The 16,131-nt window shown below is 43.3% G+C and overlaps 1 protein-coding gene across 2 annotated transcripts in view; it reads left to right on the forward strand.

Annotated features, from left to right (window-relative positions):
- Positions 1 to 16,131, forward strand: part of Marchf10 (membrane associated ring-CH-type finger 10) — an 81,529-nt gene that overhangs the window by 47,099 nt on the left and 18,299 nt on the right. For both annotated transcript variants that reach the window (XM_076870970.2, XM_076870971.2), the window contains exons 5-7: positions 3,213 to 4,626; positions 12,490 to 12,656; positions 15,288 to 15,397. In XM_076870970.2, the coding sequence (XP_076727085.2) occupies positions 3,213 to 4,626; positions 12,490 to 12,656; positions 15,288 to 15,397 (1,691 nt within the window). The remainder of the gene's footprint in view (positions 1 to 3,212; positions 4,627 to 12,489; positions 12,657 to 15,287; positions 15,398 to 16,131) is intronic.

Raw genomic sequence — 16,131 nt, forward strand, 5'->3', positions numbered from 1 at the left:
AAAGTTCATACTTTTTGACCTGGTAACTCCACCCCCACAAATCTATTCTAAGAAAAGAAGGTGTGTCGTCAATGATGCGCAAGCAAGGAAATTTATCACAGAGGATCCGTGACAGCAAAAACCCCAAAACTGTCTATATGCCCAGCAATAGGGGAAGAGTTCACAAATTATGATACATTCATATTATCATTAAGGAATAATGACATAACGCATACAATGAAAAGTTTAGAGAAAGAAAGCAGGACATACAGTTGCATATACAGAAACATACCAATTTTGTTTTTTTGTTTTTTTTTTAAATAACCTCTAGATAAGGGAGGCCTGGGTTGTAAGTTAAAATGCCTTCAGGGAGCAGGTGGGTACGGCAGGAGAGATTCATAGCTGGGATCATGAGGTAAACCACACATCCAGGTTTCCATCTGAAGGCATTTAATTCATGGTTCCAATGCTGAGCCAAAGCACTACTGCAGGATGGGAACAACCAGAGGTCTTTAGCCTGCAACTCCCCAGAACATGAGCAATGGTCACCTGAGCCCTTAGTCATGGGCAGACTTGGATTAGTTCATCCTCTCTTCTATTTTCTCTAGTGATCATAGGCCGCTTTTATAACCAGAAGGGGAAAAAAAATGAAAAGTCTATGGCTGTTGGAATTAGAACACGAGGAAGTCCAGACCAAAGGCATCATCTCAGGGCAGACAGTCGCTTGTTCCGGTTTCATTCCCACATGCCTGGAACTCCTGGTGATGGCAGGGCCCCAGCCACAGCTGGAGGCCAGGCAGGCCTCAGAGCAGCATCCAGAGTCTGCACTATGAATAGCACGTCCCTGGCATACCAAGTGGAGAGTTCATCCCCAGCCCTGGAGTCTGCTCCCTCCTTTGATAGACACCAAAAAAATGGGGTTGAAATAGCATAAATATAGAATGCTGCAGTCTGTCACCTTTAGGAAACACACATGCGCGCACATGCACACACACACACACACACACACACACACACACACACACACCAGAGAAGCTCTGATTGAATTTTTAAAGAGGAGACAGTTGTGGTGACAGGGAACGTGAAGATGCAATCCCTGGTGTGTTTTGTTGGGAGCCTCAGGAGTCTCAGTGAGGTGTGGTGCAGTGTGTAGCTGGGACTTCTGCCCCAGAGGCCCCTGTCACCCTGTGACAGCTCAGTGGCTTCCAGGAAATGAGCTCATGGCCCCTGTTGAGTCTCAATTTCTGTTTTTCAGAAGTCATCCAGCTCATTCTTTAGCCCACCAGGTGTCTCCCCCTTCCCTGCTCAGAGCTCAGGGGCAGCGGGGGTGGGGATGGGGAGCAGCCCCTCACCCTCTAGCCAGGGAGGTGAGTTCTAAAAATGACCAGAAGTCTTGGATTCCAGCACCGTGAGCCAACTTCTGAGGCCCTCCTCAAATTCAAAATGGAAACCGATCAATCAGAGCCTAGACTTTGATGCCTTCATATCACATTTTTCCTCAAAAGAAAGAAAGAAATGATCAGAATTCAGCTGATTATGTAGAAGCACGAGTCTCCCAAGTGGGGATCAGCCCCATGGGGTGGGCGAACAAGTCGGACTCCTGTGCACACATAGCCGGATGCTCGAGGAGTCCTTGAATTGCTGATAAATCTCTTCCTGGGGTTTATAAACCCCATGAGGGGCCTGGTAGGAGAGTTTAACTGATAGAGCTGATGAGTAAAGATTCGCACTGTGTCTGTGAGTGTCCTGTGCAGTTAACAATAAAAGAAGCTTGCACAGTGTTAGGACGTTAGCCTCTGAAGCCCGGGCTCCCCTGCCAGGCAGCTCAATTAAAGCGAGTGGTACTGACTTGGCCCTTGGCTGAGCCGGCTGCTCCAAGGATTTGCATTTCCCCAGCAGAGCTGTTATCACAGACCTTCCCAGGCCCCGCAAAGTCCTGTCCACTCGACAGGCAGGCGAGCTGCTTTAGAGACTAAGTGATAAGGACAGCAGAGTCTCATCAGATCCACAGAATAACAGAAAGCAGGCAGAGTGGCGGGTGGCTCACTTCAGGAGGGAAAAAAGAGAAATGGGGTCAGAGAAGTACTTTCAGTTTCTACCCGTGCCATCAAGGTGAATGACGCTCAACCACACACACACACACACACACACACACACACACACACACCACAATGAATTCCTTTGGATCCTGGTTTTCACAAGGAAATTGGAAGACCAACCAGTTTATAAAGGGATAATACAGGATAGTAGTTAAGAACACAAACCTCAAATCAAACAGGCTAGGGTCCAAATGTTCACTCCATCACTTATTAGAAATGTCTTGGGCAAGTTATGTGACCCCCCTGTGTGCTGGTGTCCTCAGTTATAATGTGGTATGATTATGGAATGTATTTCATAGAGCTGCGAGGCTTATGTGTGTGTTTGTGTGTGAGAGAGAAAGAGATATATAGTTATGGTTCTACTCAAAGTACACCCTCAATAAGTAACACTTATTATTTGTATAAAACAAGTTTTGAATAAGTGATCTCACCAATAAAATTTCCTCCTCCTACTATAAAATCGGGAGGGTGGGGGAAGTTGGGGATTCTATAATGGCCAGAGTTTATGAGTTTACTAGAGGCTAATGACAGAGAGGAGATTGTGATTTCTTGAGAGATTTAAAATTGCGATTTTCACTAAGTGGTAAGCATGGCCACAGTCTTCAGTGTATCTGGGCACTGGATTCTAGAGCCTTCCTCGCATGCAGTCTGCCATAATGAACATACTTTTAATAAATTTTTATAAAGTTGTATGAGAAACAAGAGTGTCATAAATGTACATCAGATGAATTTGGATGAGAAAGGATCAGTCGTTTTTGTAGAAGTTGCTCCCAGAGTGCTGGTTTTCCTTCATGAAGTATAGAATGAAAACCAGTATTTATCCATCCTCGCCCCTGACTGGCCTGAAGCTGGATCGTTCTTCTGGAAGTTTCCGCAGAAAGAATCTGTATCCTCAGGGTCACCCTATTTCCCCAGAACCAGCCTAAACTCCACAAGGGTACAAAGGAGAACCCAGCAGCAGTCAAAAGAAGCCAGCTGTGTGGCATTCCTCCTGCACCTCCTACCATTTTGACCATTCACATTTTCTTCTCCAGGGCTTTTTCTTATGGTTAAGGGATCCCCATGCTTGGTGTAAAGGGCTTTCATGCATGGGCACTTTTAACAGCATGACCAATTTGTCTCTTGTCCATGCAGATCCAGTAGTTCAACAAGAAACCCTGATATGGGCAGGCGAGACTAAGCTGAAGAGGCCAACCAGAGAGAGAAGAAACTTCGTCTCTTCCTCACCACTGGTGATGACAGCTGAGAACACCCTTGAGAGAGCCAGAAAAGGAGACCCAAGTGCTCTTTCCCAGAATGAGCCACATTCAACCCCAACCCAGACTTTCCAAGCAATGAAGAGTTCTCAAGTGCTAAGTGAGCCCTTGGGGCTACCACTCATGCCCGCCATCATGGGGGGGCCAAGAAGGTCACCCTTTAGGTTCCGAGATGAAGATTTCTATTCTGTCATATCGTTAAATGCTGGAAGAGAAGATGAGGACACTGAGGAGGAAATCCGTGTAGAGGAAGAACTTCTGTTGGTTGGTATGCGCTCACCCCGTTCTCCCTCCAACCATAAAAGAAGTAGATTTCTTGGGACATCAGTTACACAGACCAAAAATAAAAATTCTGTAGAAAACCCCGAACATTGCAGAGGTAATTCTTTAAGAAGGAGCGAGCCCAGTCATGGCTCATTAAGAATAAGCAACACAATGGAGCCATTGCCTACCAGGCAATTTTCTGTAGGGCAAAGGATGTTCCAGGAGCCCAAACTACCTGATGGGGAGTCTGTTAAAGACAGTGACGGTGGTGGAAGTGAAAATGAGCAAAAGCCCTTCCATTCAGTGGACACCAATTCTGAACCCAGACAAGATGGTGGTCTCAATGCTGAAAATGTACCTAGTGATCGCATTTCTATGGAAAACAGGTCTGGTATCCATGACTACGAAAGAGATTGGCAAGACTATTTAAATAGTTCCAGAAATTCTTTTGACCACTTACTTTCTGCTAGACCAACAGCTTCGAGATCCTCCATGAATTCATCTTATTACACTCCTGGATCATTAATGCATTTTGCTCTGAGAGATGAAGTTCCAATAGACTTGTCACTGTCACCTACTTTAGGTCACAGCTCAAGTTCAGAGGGAAACTCAAGGTTCAATGTTCGCCGGCCATTGTCCCCTATCAGAAATAGGAATCCATTTGCCAGTGCTGAAAACCACCCAGTAAACACTGGACATGAATTTGACGTCAGGGGAGCCGAGGACATTACTTTCACAAACCTGCCTCAGGGGGCTCCATTATACACAGAAGATCTCTTCTCAAATCCTCAAGGCAGTTTGTCCCCGGTGCATCCTCCTAGTTCCTCTCCATCAAGAAGGAACTTACAAGGTCACTTGCATGTGCCTGGGTCCCTGCAAGAAAATATACCTTTTACTTTCTTTGCAGTGTCTGATTTCTCAAATCAAAATGATAATGGCAGCAGTATGGCAGTATCCAGGTTCCCAGATGTCAAGGAGGCCACCGAGATAAAGACAGACCCTGAGAAACTCAAGAAATTGCAAGAAAGGTGAGGAAGTTTCATAATTACATATATAAACACACTCTTTTCCATTTCTTCCAACGCTGAAATAAATATTGTTTTCATTAGAGTGTCATGGGGATTTTATCTAAATCAGAGGTAGACCGTTCCTTGACATATTAATGATTGTTTACTTTGAGGAAATTGTCCCTATTTTGATGCTCTTAGAATATAGGTATGAAAAAAAGAAAAGTTTGGTGTTTCTGCTCACTATCTTCAGTATTCTTAAAGAGTTTTTTTTCCCTTGAACACCATAACTTTAAGAAAGGAAAGTTGGCTAGATGTAATGGATTCTGATGGAGTAGGGCTGGCTTGTCTCCCCAGCAATTAGGAACCAGGATTTTTCATGAAAAGGTTGTTATCTCCCCAGAGAACAAACCATTCAGCATTTGAAGTTCACAGCTCCCTGTTGGGACTTATCGCAAATCAAACCAACAGTTCTAGAATTTGAACCTTCCAAACCGAAGATGGTTCCCAAACAGTTACCATAGTTACCTCGGTCCTCAGAGGGGCCGGGCTGAGTGAGGCCCTGCCTCCATCTTATGTGTTCTTTCTTATGCACAAAAGAGAGAAATGCGAGACCTTTTTTGAATTGCCCTTTCCTTTGATCTTTCCTTTCTCATGAGGTGATTTTGGGGATATTTCACAGCTATGAAATGGGATACTTTTTAAAGCTATCATTAAATAGTGTGTCAGAATTCTGCCATTTCATTTATGATAGGTGTTTACTGTCCCCTAATCTAGGCCTACAGATCTGGAAATTGATTCTCGGAAATGGGAACCCTCTTTGTGCCTGTTGGTTTGGCTCATTCGGGCCATTAATTATCCTATGGATATTCATTTGAAAGCAGAAAAATTGCCTGACAATGAATTTAAAATGAAAAAAGGAGGGGAAACCAAAACACAGAACACATACCTATTCCTCTGCCTCTAACTCCAGAACTAGCTTTATGGTTTTCCGTGATAAACAAGGCCAAGAAACCTCGCCCCACCCATCCTCACCTACCTGAGCCAATAGCTTCAGACATGCTGGTCTGAACACTGGATGCCACCATCCCAAAGCGATGCATTTGGGCTCAAAGTAATCATTTTAAATGCATGGACTTCTAGGCCTGGTGATGCATTAAACAGCTCTTGTTCACGGGATACTTGCTTTATCAGATGGTTCTGTTTTCCTGCATGTAACAGACCTTATATTTTTCTTATTATTTCCAAAGTGTCCATTTTAGGAAATACTTTAGGATAAAGACTTAAAAGGAAAACACCTATAACCCTATCATGCTGAGATAAGCACTGTTAAAAATTGCAACTTTTAGTGAACATTGGTTCATATTGTTTTAAAAAATGTCTTATTTTGCTATTTTAAGCCATTTCTCAATACCACTTAACACTGTTAAAATGTTTTCCTCCAGTGTAGTTACATGAATTCATAAAAATAAGTATATAATATGTATACATTTTGGAGAATTTTTTTTAACATACAAACAGAGAGAGAGAGAGAGAGAGAGAGAGAGAGAGAGAAAGAGAGAGAGAGAAGAGCCCCAGACATCCCTGTGCCCACCTCCAGCTAACAGAACCTTCTTGACACGCTGAAGCACTCAAGAGCACCACGCCCACCGGATCTCCGGATCTCCTGGTCTCCCTCCTCACCTCCCCACCCCCTGACCTCACCTGCATTGTGTTAGTGGTTCCTTTGGACTCTGTCTTATCCTGTTTGGGACTTTTTGCTCGATGCTCTTCCCATACGTGTATGGGAGTTGCTAAACTCTGTAGAACGGTTCCTACCCTTTTTGGACTCTGTAGAAATGGAATCTCTGTTCTTCCGAGACTTGCTTTTTCCCCTCACAGCATCAGTGAGATGCATCCTTCTTGATATCTGGGGCTTTCATTTGTTCCCTTCACCACAAGTGGCACAAAGTGTTTCGTTATGTGAATACACCTGTTCTCCTGTCCACGGTCATGTGGGCTGTTTACTGTTTTCTGCAAACAATGTTGCATGAGCATCCTTGTGAATGTCTCCTGGTGCACGTGGGAAGAGTGCTCTGGGATGTTTATCTGGGAATGCAGTCTCTGGACTGGCAGGTGGCACTTCTTCCCCTGTACTAAGTAATGCTCATCTATGGTTCCACCCGCAATATCCAACTCGTGCATCCTTGACAATTCTTATGCTGATTAGCTTTTCAAATTTGTCAGTCTGAGGGGAATAGAATGATATTATGGCTTCAATTTGCATTTTCATGACTGTTAATGAGGTTAGGTATTTTATGTGCTCTCTTAAATGTTAAATGACCATTTGTGTTTCCTTTTCTGTGAAACACTTGTAAGTCTTTATTTTTCTTTTTAGAATATTTGTATCTTATTTTAGGAGTCCTTTATATATTCTAGCTACTGATCTAATCCCTTGAAGTTAAATATTGGAAATATCCCTTCCCTACTTCTAGTTCATCTTTTTCCTTATTATGTCTTTTAAAGAAATTTATTTATTTATTTAGTACCAGGGATTGAACCCAGGGGTGCTCTACCACTGACCTCCATCCCCCTCCTTTTTTAGTTTTTATTTTGAGACAGGGTCTTGATAAATTGCTGAGGCTGACCTCAGATTTGCGCTTCTCTTGCCTCTGCTTCCTGAGTGGCAGGATTACAGGTGTGCATTACTACCATGCCGGTCATGAAAGGAGATTCCTAATTTTAGTGTAGTCAAATATGTCCATCTTCCTTGTGGATTGTGATTGGTACCTTGTCCTGTTGAAGGAATCCTTCCCTAACCTGACATCATCATGACATTCTTCCTATTTTCTTCTGAAATCTGTCTCACTTCGTACATTTAGGACTCAATGTGAATGGGGTTGTGGGTTTAAATGGGAAATGGCTTTAATATGTGGTGTGAGGTGAACTTTATACTTTGCCCTATGAACATGCCATCGCCCCAGGATTTTCTCTGCACGGCCTCTTCTGTGGTGCACAACGTGCCATACACATATGAATCTGATTCAGGGCTCTTCTTTTTGTTCCATTAGTCTTTTTTTTTCTTTCCCTAATTTAATACTGACTGTCTTAATATCCACAGTTTTTATTGGTTTTGCTGAGTAATGATGCAAAGCCTCCCTTTCCACATTGTTTTGTTTTTTCGTTTCTTGTGTTTTTTTTTTTTTTTTTTTTTTTGCGGGGGGGTAGTACCAGAGATTCAGCCCAGGACCGCTTAACCACCGAGCCACATCCACAGCCCTTTTTATATTTTATTTAGAGACAAGGTCTTGCTAAGTTGTGCAGAGCCTTGCTAAGCACTGAGGCTGGCTTTAAACTTGGATCCTCCTGCCTCAGTCTCCAGAGACGCTGGGATTACAGGTATGGCTGGAACTACATTACAGGCGTGAGCCACCATGTCCACGCAATTCTTTAAAGACTCCTTGACTATATACTTAAGAGTCTGCTTGTTGGGATTTGTATTACAGTTACATTGAATCTACAGGCTATTGGGAGATTGACACCTTCGAGATATTGTTTGGTTCTTTGGTAAATGTGGTATGTTTCTCCTTTTGTCTTTAATATCTTTTATGTAGTTTTTAAAATATTTTTTTTAATTGTCAATGGACATTTATTTATTTATTTATTTATTTATTTATATGTGGTGCTGAGAATCATACCCAATTCCTCATTCATGCTAGGCAAGCACTCTACCACTGAGCTACAACCTTAGCCCTCTCTTATGTAGTTTGTGAGTTTTCTCTTGATAAAAGCCTTTCCATTTATCTCTAGGTTCTTTTTTTTTTTCTGTTTACTATTAAAACAATATTTTAAATTATAATTTTAAATCTTTTTGTTGGTGTATACAAATGCAATTGACATATTTTTCTGTATTTTTGCTAATCTCTCTTATTCATTATAAAATATAGCTATAGCTTTTTGGGGTTTTTCCATGTAGAAAATAACTTCAACCACCATTTTGTAAAAATCCTTTTTCTCTATACCCTTGCCAATTCCCAAGTTTTTATGTTTGTCAAATGATTAGCCAAAAATTATAATCAGTTTAATTTGCAAATTTTATGCTTATTAGTGATGTTGAACTTTTTCCATGTTTATTGTTAATTTGCATATCTTCATTTGTCATTGCCTGATCTTGTCTCCTGTCTACATTTTGGGGGGAATGTTAATATTGTTTTTACCTCCTAAAATATATCAACGTTCTTTATAGAAAATCAGTAGTAATGCTCTGCCAAATATCAGGCATATACTTTTTCACTTTTTCCATTTTATTTACTTCATATTTTATGTGCATGATTTTTTAAAAAATATGCATATTTTAAGTTGTTGTTGGACATTTATTCATTTATTTATATGTGGTGCTGAGAATTGGATTCAATTCAAAATATGCAGGTTTAAGATACTTACCTATGTCAGAGAGTGCCTAACACAAAGCAAACTCCTACTACATGAGAGCTATTCTTAAATTCAGATGGAATATATTTTGATGTGCAGTTTGAAGTGGGGTTCTGATGTCTGTTTTTGGTTTTTTTTTTTTTTTTTACATTTAACCAGTTGTCCCACAACCATTCATTCTATCCTTCCCTTCCTGATCTGAAATGCCTTCTTGGCTCACACAATCCCTGTCAGTCTGTTTATGAACTTTTGAGTCTGTTCTGTCAATCTGCCTGAAATACTGCAACAATTATACACTTTTTATTTATTATAAATTTAAGGATTTAAAAATATTTGCTATAGTAAATTTCCTTTTGTTATCTTTCTTTTAAAAGTTTTTATTGCCCATCTTAATTTTTTTGGGGGGAGGCAGTACCAGGAATTGAACTCGGGAGCACTCAACCACTGAGCCACATCCCCAGCCCTATTTTGTATTTTATTTAGAGACAGGGTCTCACTGAGTTGCTTAGTGCCTCAATTTTTGCTGGGGCTGGCTTTAAACTCTCGATCCTTCTGCCTCAGCCTCTTGAGCTGCTGGGATTATAGGTGTGCACCACCGCACCCAGCATTCATCCTAATTTAATTGCATTGTGATCTGCAGTTTTTGTGCCCCAATACATATTCAACATCTACAAATACGCTATGGCATTAAGGAATGTTGTATATCCTCTGTTCTCTCATGGTCTGTACGTACATGTAAAATACAGTTTGAAAAGTTTGCCATTAAAATTCTTCCTTCTTCCTGCTGGGCATGGTGGCGCATGCCTGTAATCCCAGCAGTTTGGGAAGCTGAGGTAGGAGGATCAGGAGTTCAAAGCCAGCCTCAGCCATGGTGAGGCGCTAAATTACTCAGCTAGACCCTATCTCTAAATAAAATACAAGAAAAGGCTGGGGATGTGGCTCAGTGGTTAAGGGTCCCTTAGTTCAATCCCAATATCACTCCCCCCAAAAATTCTTCCTACTTCCATCAGCAACTTAGCAAGACCCTGTCTCAAAAATAAAAAATAAAAAGGGCTGGGGCATGGCTCAGTGATTGACCGAGCGACCCTGGGTTCCATCCCTGGTAAAAAAAAAAAAAAAAAAAAATCTTCCTAGTCAATTATGTTCTTTTGAATTTGCCAATTTCTGAACATTATTTATTAAAACCTTCCCATATGATTTAGATTCACCCATCCTCCTTTATCTTTATAAGAATTTGGCTTTTATTTAGCACATTAAGGCTCATATTTTCTGGGTGGATTGGTCAATATTACCTTTACACTTTTAGCTGAGTTACATTTTGTCTATCAATATTGCTACACATGGAATTTCATTTTGTTAATCATATATATATATTTTTTAATTCCCCAGAAATTCTTCTTATCTCTCATTGGTCCTTTCCCAGAGCAGTGGAATCCTCCTGAGAACTAACTCCCCCGTTAGCTGACCCATTCATTTCTTGCAGGGTCAGCAGGCTCTTCTTTCTTGTCTTCTCTCCCCCGTGTTGCTGGGGTCCACATGTGACAGGTGATCCCAGCAGTCCATGAAGGAAGGAGTGGCTGGTTCAGCACGGAGGCAGCTAACTCGGTTGTCCTGTGGCTGTGCCTTGCTTCCTGGGGAGCCCTCTTCCCTGATTCGAAGGCTTTGTGTGACCGGGATGCTCATGAACTTGTCTGTAAACTCAGGCTTTATGAGAATTCCCTTTGTATAGCACTCAGCTCCGGGAGTGCCCAGGCACAGGCACTGTTGCTGGGCTGCCCAGAGGAACCGGCCCTCGGTGCTGAAGCAGGTCTTGAGCTGGTTACCCTCATATCTGCCCTGCCTGTGAACTGTGCACCCCAAGCTGGGGACTGTCTGGGTCAGCTCTTCTCCACGGTTTTCTACTGCAAGCAGGTCTGGTCAGCGTCCTCTGCATCTACTGTCCTAGGATTCTTCAATAGTTCTGGCCTGCTGGTCTTCCGGCACTGTTGTGGATTTGTTCTGTGTAATTATCTTTTTAAGAGATTCGGGTAGGAAGGGAGATCCATGGGAGTCCTTTGCCTGCTGTCCCTAAGAGCAAGCTCAACTCTCTAAATAACAGTGTGTGCCCAGAACAGAAGGGAGTGCCCCAAACTATTAATGCACAATCACTTTGGGGTGATGACTTCATGAGTGACCTCTTTTTCTTTTTCTCTCTCTCTTCTTCACTTTTGTGAACATATGTATTTTTCTCAAAATGTAGTAGCCCATGGATTCCTACTAATACCTTTGAGAAGACGGGAGAGCTTACGTTAGGAGTCAGGCATTTAAAAACTATATACTTACAAAAAAATTAATCACAGAGCCAAGTGCAGTGGTGCACCCCTGTAATCCCAGGAACCTGGGAGGCTAAAGTAGGAGGATCACAAGTTGGAGGCTAGCCTGAGCAATTCTGTGAGACCTTGGCTAAAAATTTAATATTGAAAAAATAAAAAGGGCTAGGCATATAGCTTGGTGGTTAAGCACTTGGTTCAATCCCCAGTACCACCTCCCCGCCACAAAAATTAAACACAGGGCCCCTGATCCTACTCCTTAGATCGGTGGTCTTCCATCAGACCATTCAGATTCCAGGGATGAATATCTTTGCTTGCATTTCCATTGATTCTATCTTATCAAACACCAGCAGCTTACATTCTGAAATGTGGACTCACTTGCTGGCAAGAGTTGTTATTGGTGAGCTCACGTCCAGGTTTGTGGGTTCATCACTTCTCTGAATCAACGCCTATTGAGCACAACACCTCTGACCACAAATGTTTTGCCACGCACTGGACGTACCTGAAGTTCAGTGTCCCCGTCACCAGGCACCCAGCCTGCCCAACCCTGCCAAGCCAGCTGCAGTAGTGCTACCCTCACCCCTATTACAGATCAGGGAACGGGATGCTGGGGAAATTAGGAGCTCATCCCAAGGTCACATGACTTCATCATTTCAGAGGCAGCCTCAAGCCTGGGAGCCCTGAGCATGAATCCCACAAGCTTACATACCTGAACGTGGTGTTGGGCACCACAGCCTCCTCACAGCGGCTGAGGCAGGGAGGGGCTCTTGGATTTGCACTTCCCTCTTGAGGCCTTTCCTTTGTTTTTGTTCCTGGTTTTGGTGTTTGGTTTTGCCTGCTGGGATGGAATCTGGGGCCTCAGGCATGTGGGGCAAGGCCTCACCCTGGCTTCTTGGTTTTGCTGGCCGTGGCCGTGCTGGTCCCGTGGGCTCACAAATCTCAATAACCACAAAGAAACCTAATATAAGAATTTGTGCATGGATCATGCATAACCCCATCTAGAGGAATGAGCCCCAGGGTGACCAAAGGTGAGCCCCAGGAGCAGGCGGGCAGGACGTGGGGCGATTATTCCTTCTTCCTTCCCCACTGAATGCCCTGGGAACTGGTATCTGTAGAAACTGCAAATGTGGAGACTCTTGGTCACGAGGCCGTGTTTTCCATTTAGTCTCCTGGAGGAGGACTCTGAGGAGGAGGGAGACTTGTGTCGCATCTGTCAGATAGCCGGGGGTTCCCCCGCCAACCCCCTCCTGGAGCCCTGCGGCTGTGTGGGAAGCCTGCGGTTTGTCCACCAGGAGTGCCTGAAGAAGTGGCTGAAGGTGAAAATAACATCAGGTAGGTGGGGGAGGACGCCCCCATACAATTAACCCGAGCCACCCCGCACGGGCCTCGGAGCCTTGCCCACAGCTCACTCTCAGGGAAGCATGGCCAGGCCCAGGATTCTTGCTCATAAATGCTGCCTTCAAATTAAGGAAGGGAAGCAAATGTTTTTCAAGTCTGAGGGAAGAATCCTGGAAACACCTGCTTACCAAACCCTTCTCCTGCTTGAGACCTGAGCAGAGATGCTAAGATCGCCTTTCCAGAGGAGGGAGACAGAAGAATCAGGTCAGTGGTTGAAGCTCAGCAAGCATCAGGTGGCCGTGTCCACCAGCGGACGCTGTGCAACAATAATTCAGAAAGTCCCCCGAGAGAGACCCCCAAACACACACACTTTTATTTGGGGAAGGAGGATGGGTGTCACCTAAGATACCAGGCAAAGCTGCCTATTGGCCACAGGGGTAAGGAGAGAGAGTTGACCTGATCTTCTAGAAACATAGCAGATAAAGATATCTCCATGTGCTGCCTTTGTAGGTTGATCTTATAACCAGGTAAGAAACCCTCCCTGTTTTTTGAGAGTTAGGGGGGTGTGTGTGTGTGCCAGGGACTGAACTCAGGGGCACTTGACCACTGAGCCACTTCCCCAGCCCTATTTTGTATTTTATTTAGAGACAGGATCTCGCTGAGTTGCTTAGCACCTCACCATTGCTGAGGCTGGCTTTGAACTCACGATCCTCCTGTCTCAGCCCCCAGAGCCCCTGGGATTACAGGAGTGCACCACCACATCCAGTTTTAAGCCCTCTCTTGACTCCTGGGGAGGGTCTATAACACCTCAGTCCTCATCAGTAGATTTACTTTTCTTGGCAGAGAATGGGTTTCTTTAAAAATGGTTTTAAGAATGACCAAGAAGAAAAAATTAAAAAAAAAAAAAAGGACTCATCAATGCATCAATGCAAGCAACTCAATTAGAAAACAGATGCTCTTTCACCCTCACCTCTCTGAAAGCTTTACTCCACAGCCAGATCCCTTTGCTCTCTGCTTCCATGTTCTGATCACTATTTCAGGCTACCGAGGAGACTTAGCACTCTGCTCTGGCCCCAGGCCTGTTGCCATGCTCCCTCACCAAGGACAGCACACCATTTAACTAGAGAGCGAACACCCAGGATAATCATAGTAACTGTCTCTTTCCTGCAGCCCTGTTTCCATGTGTGCCTCTCCTCCTCGCATGAGAAACACAGGCCCACTCCCAAGATGCTTAAACGCATGTCCACGCAGCAAGCAAAGATTCAGTCCAGAGCAAAAAAAAAGTGGATTTCGGTTGCTAATGACTCGGCCAAACAATGCTTTATCTTACTAGAAATTTAAGCCAATTAAACATCTATCTCAGGGAGAGGGGGAAAAAAGACCCATGAAATGTATTATGAAAATGATCTTAAATGCTCGTAAATGCCGATGCTCATATGAGTATGTTCAGCAGGATTAGGTTGGAAGACACATGGGATGTTCTGTAGCCAAAAGCATCACTGAATGGTGCTAAAAAAGAAAAATCAAGCAAACAAAATGGAGATAAGGGATTACTGTGCATCCTTACCCTTTAAAAGTCTCTATTATTTACTATTTCTTTATATCCCCAGTGGGAAAATAGAACTGGGGTATAAACCTGTACAAGCCCTAATTAGTAAACACATGCAGATATCCAGTAAGTCCTCTGCTTTTTGATGCATAAAATAAACACTGGTAAATCATCAGTCTAAATGCAGCAGCTACGCTTGGGGGATGCTCATAGCTTTTTTTTTTTTTTTTCCTTTTTCTTTTTTTGGTACTGGGGATTACACCCAGGGGTGCTTAACCACTGAGCCACATCCCCAGCCCCCTTTTTTATATTTTTTCTAGAGACAAGGTCTCACTGAATTGCTTAGGGCCTCACTAAGTTGCTGAGGCTGGCTTTGAACTTGCAATCCTCCTGCCTCAGCCTCTCCAGCTGCTGGGATTACAAACCTAGCATCACCACACCCAGCCCAAATTGCATGCTTTTATAAAAACAGACATTCAGGAGCCTTCTCATGTTTCTTCTTTTTCCAAATGAGGCTGAGCTCACGCTTTGGTGATGGGCCCAGATGCTCCTTTTAACTAATACCCACATATGGCCCCTCACTCCCTCACTTTTCTCAGTTGGGATTTTCACCTGTGTGCCAGTAAAGGTAGATTTTTAAGCCATCAACTAGCTTCAGCCATCTATTTGGGCCTCACTAATTTATTTACCTGACTCTTAGCTTCCGTGTAGCAATTCCAATTTTATGAGCCATTATGTTTATATTTAAATAGAAACAAGACCTGTTATTTAAAAGCCATGGGAATTTCACCTACATGAAGCTTGCATAATAAATGATTACAAAGGGAATTTTTCAGATCTCAGATTCAAGGTCATTTTCTAGAGAAGATGACTGACTTTAAATGAAGGTCACTGAAGCTCAGAATTTATAACATGCAGAAGTTGAAACTCAAAATATCAGCTGTCTAAATTTTCAACACAAACCAACCCAGGGCTGAATGACAGATAATTGATCACGTGTGTGCGTGCATGCACGTGTGCATGTTAAGAACACTTAAGATCTACTCTCTTACATATAGTTCTTTATCTAATTCAAGGAGCAGATCTGGGTGCTGTGAAGACCTGTGAGATGTGTAAGCAAGGCCTGCTGATCAACCTGGATGACTTCAACCTGACCGAATTCTACCAGAAGCACCAGCAATCCCGGGTAAGAAACGCACCCACGCTACCTCCACAGACTACAGCAGGTTAGGGGTGCAGGACGGGGAGAGACTCGCTTTCCCCTATTCTAGGGAATGTAGAAGGCCTGTGTGTGACATGAGTCTGAGAATGTCCCTTTGGCTCACTTCTTTGAGAAGGGTCTGTCACTACATGTGAACGTTGGAGAGTTGGGAGGTGTTGGTCATCCTGGGTTGATGTCCACCTGCTGTCAGGAACAAAAGTAGGAAGCTCTCAGCTCTAGTGACTAAGTGGACCCACAGGAAGAGCAAAACGTCTGGGCAAGCCCCACGCTCAAATCTGCTAAAGTCATTTAAGTTTAACAGCAACAAAAGAAAGGAAAAAAAATTCAGGATGTTGGAGGAAATGGTCCCCAGTTAAATACCAAGTAACTCTGGACAATAAGGAATTGCTCCGCCTAAGGTCACTAAGCACGGAGTAAATGTTCACTGTGTGCTTTTGGGGAATAGGATGAGTGGAGAAAACACTTCTGGGGCATTTGGATTGTGTTTTGAATACTGCAAAAGTTAACCCCAGGTGGGAAGGCAATTTATACCCAAGAAAATCATCACCCAGTTCTCAAGCAAACAACCTCCCATTTAGAACTACACTCTCCAATACAGAAGCCACAAGCCACATGTGGCTAATGAGAAAGTGGTTGTAACATATGCTTGTAAGTGCTAAATACACACCAAATTTCAAAGAGTAACAAAAAATATAAAA

This window comes from Callospermophilus lateralis, chromosome 11 (genome assembly GCF_048772815.1).
Source record: "Callospermophilus lateralis isolate mCalLat2 chromosome 11, mCalLat2.hap1, whole genome shotgun sequence".
In the NCBI taxonomy this organism is placed as follows: Eukaryota; Metazoa; Chordata; class Mammalia; order Rodentia; family Sciuridae; genus Callospermophilus; species Callospermophilus lateralis.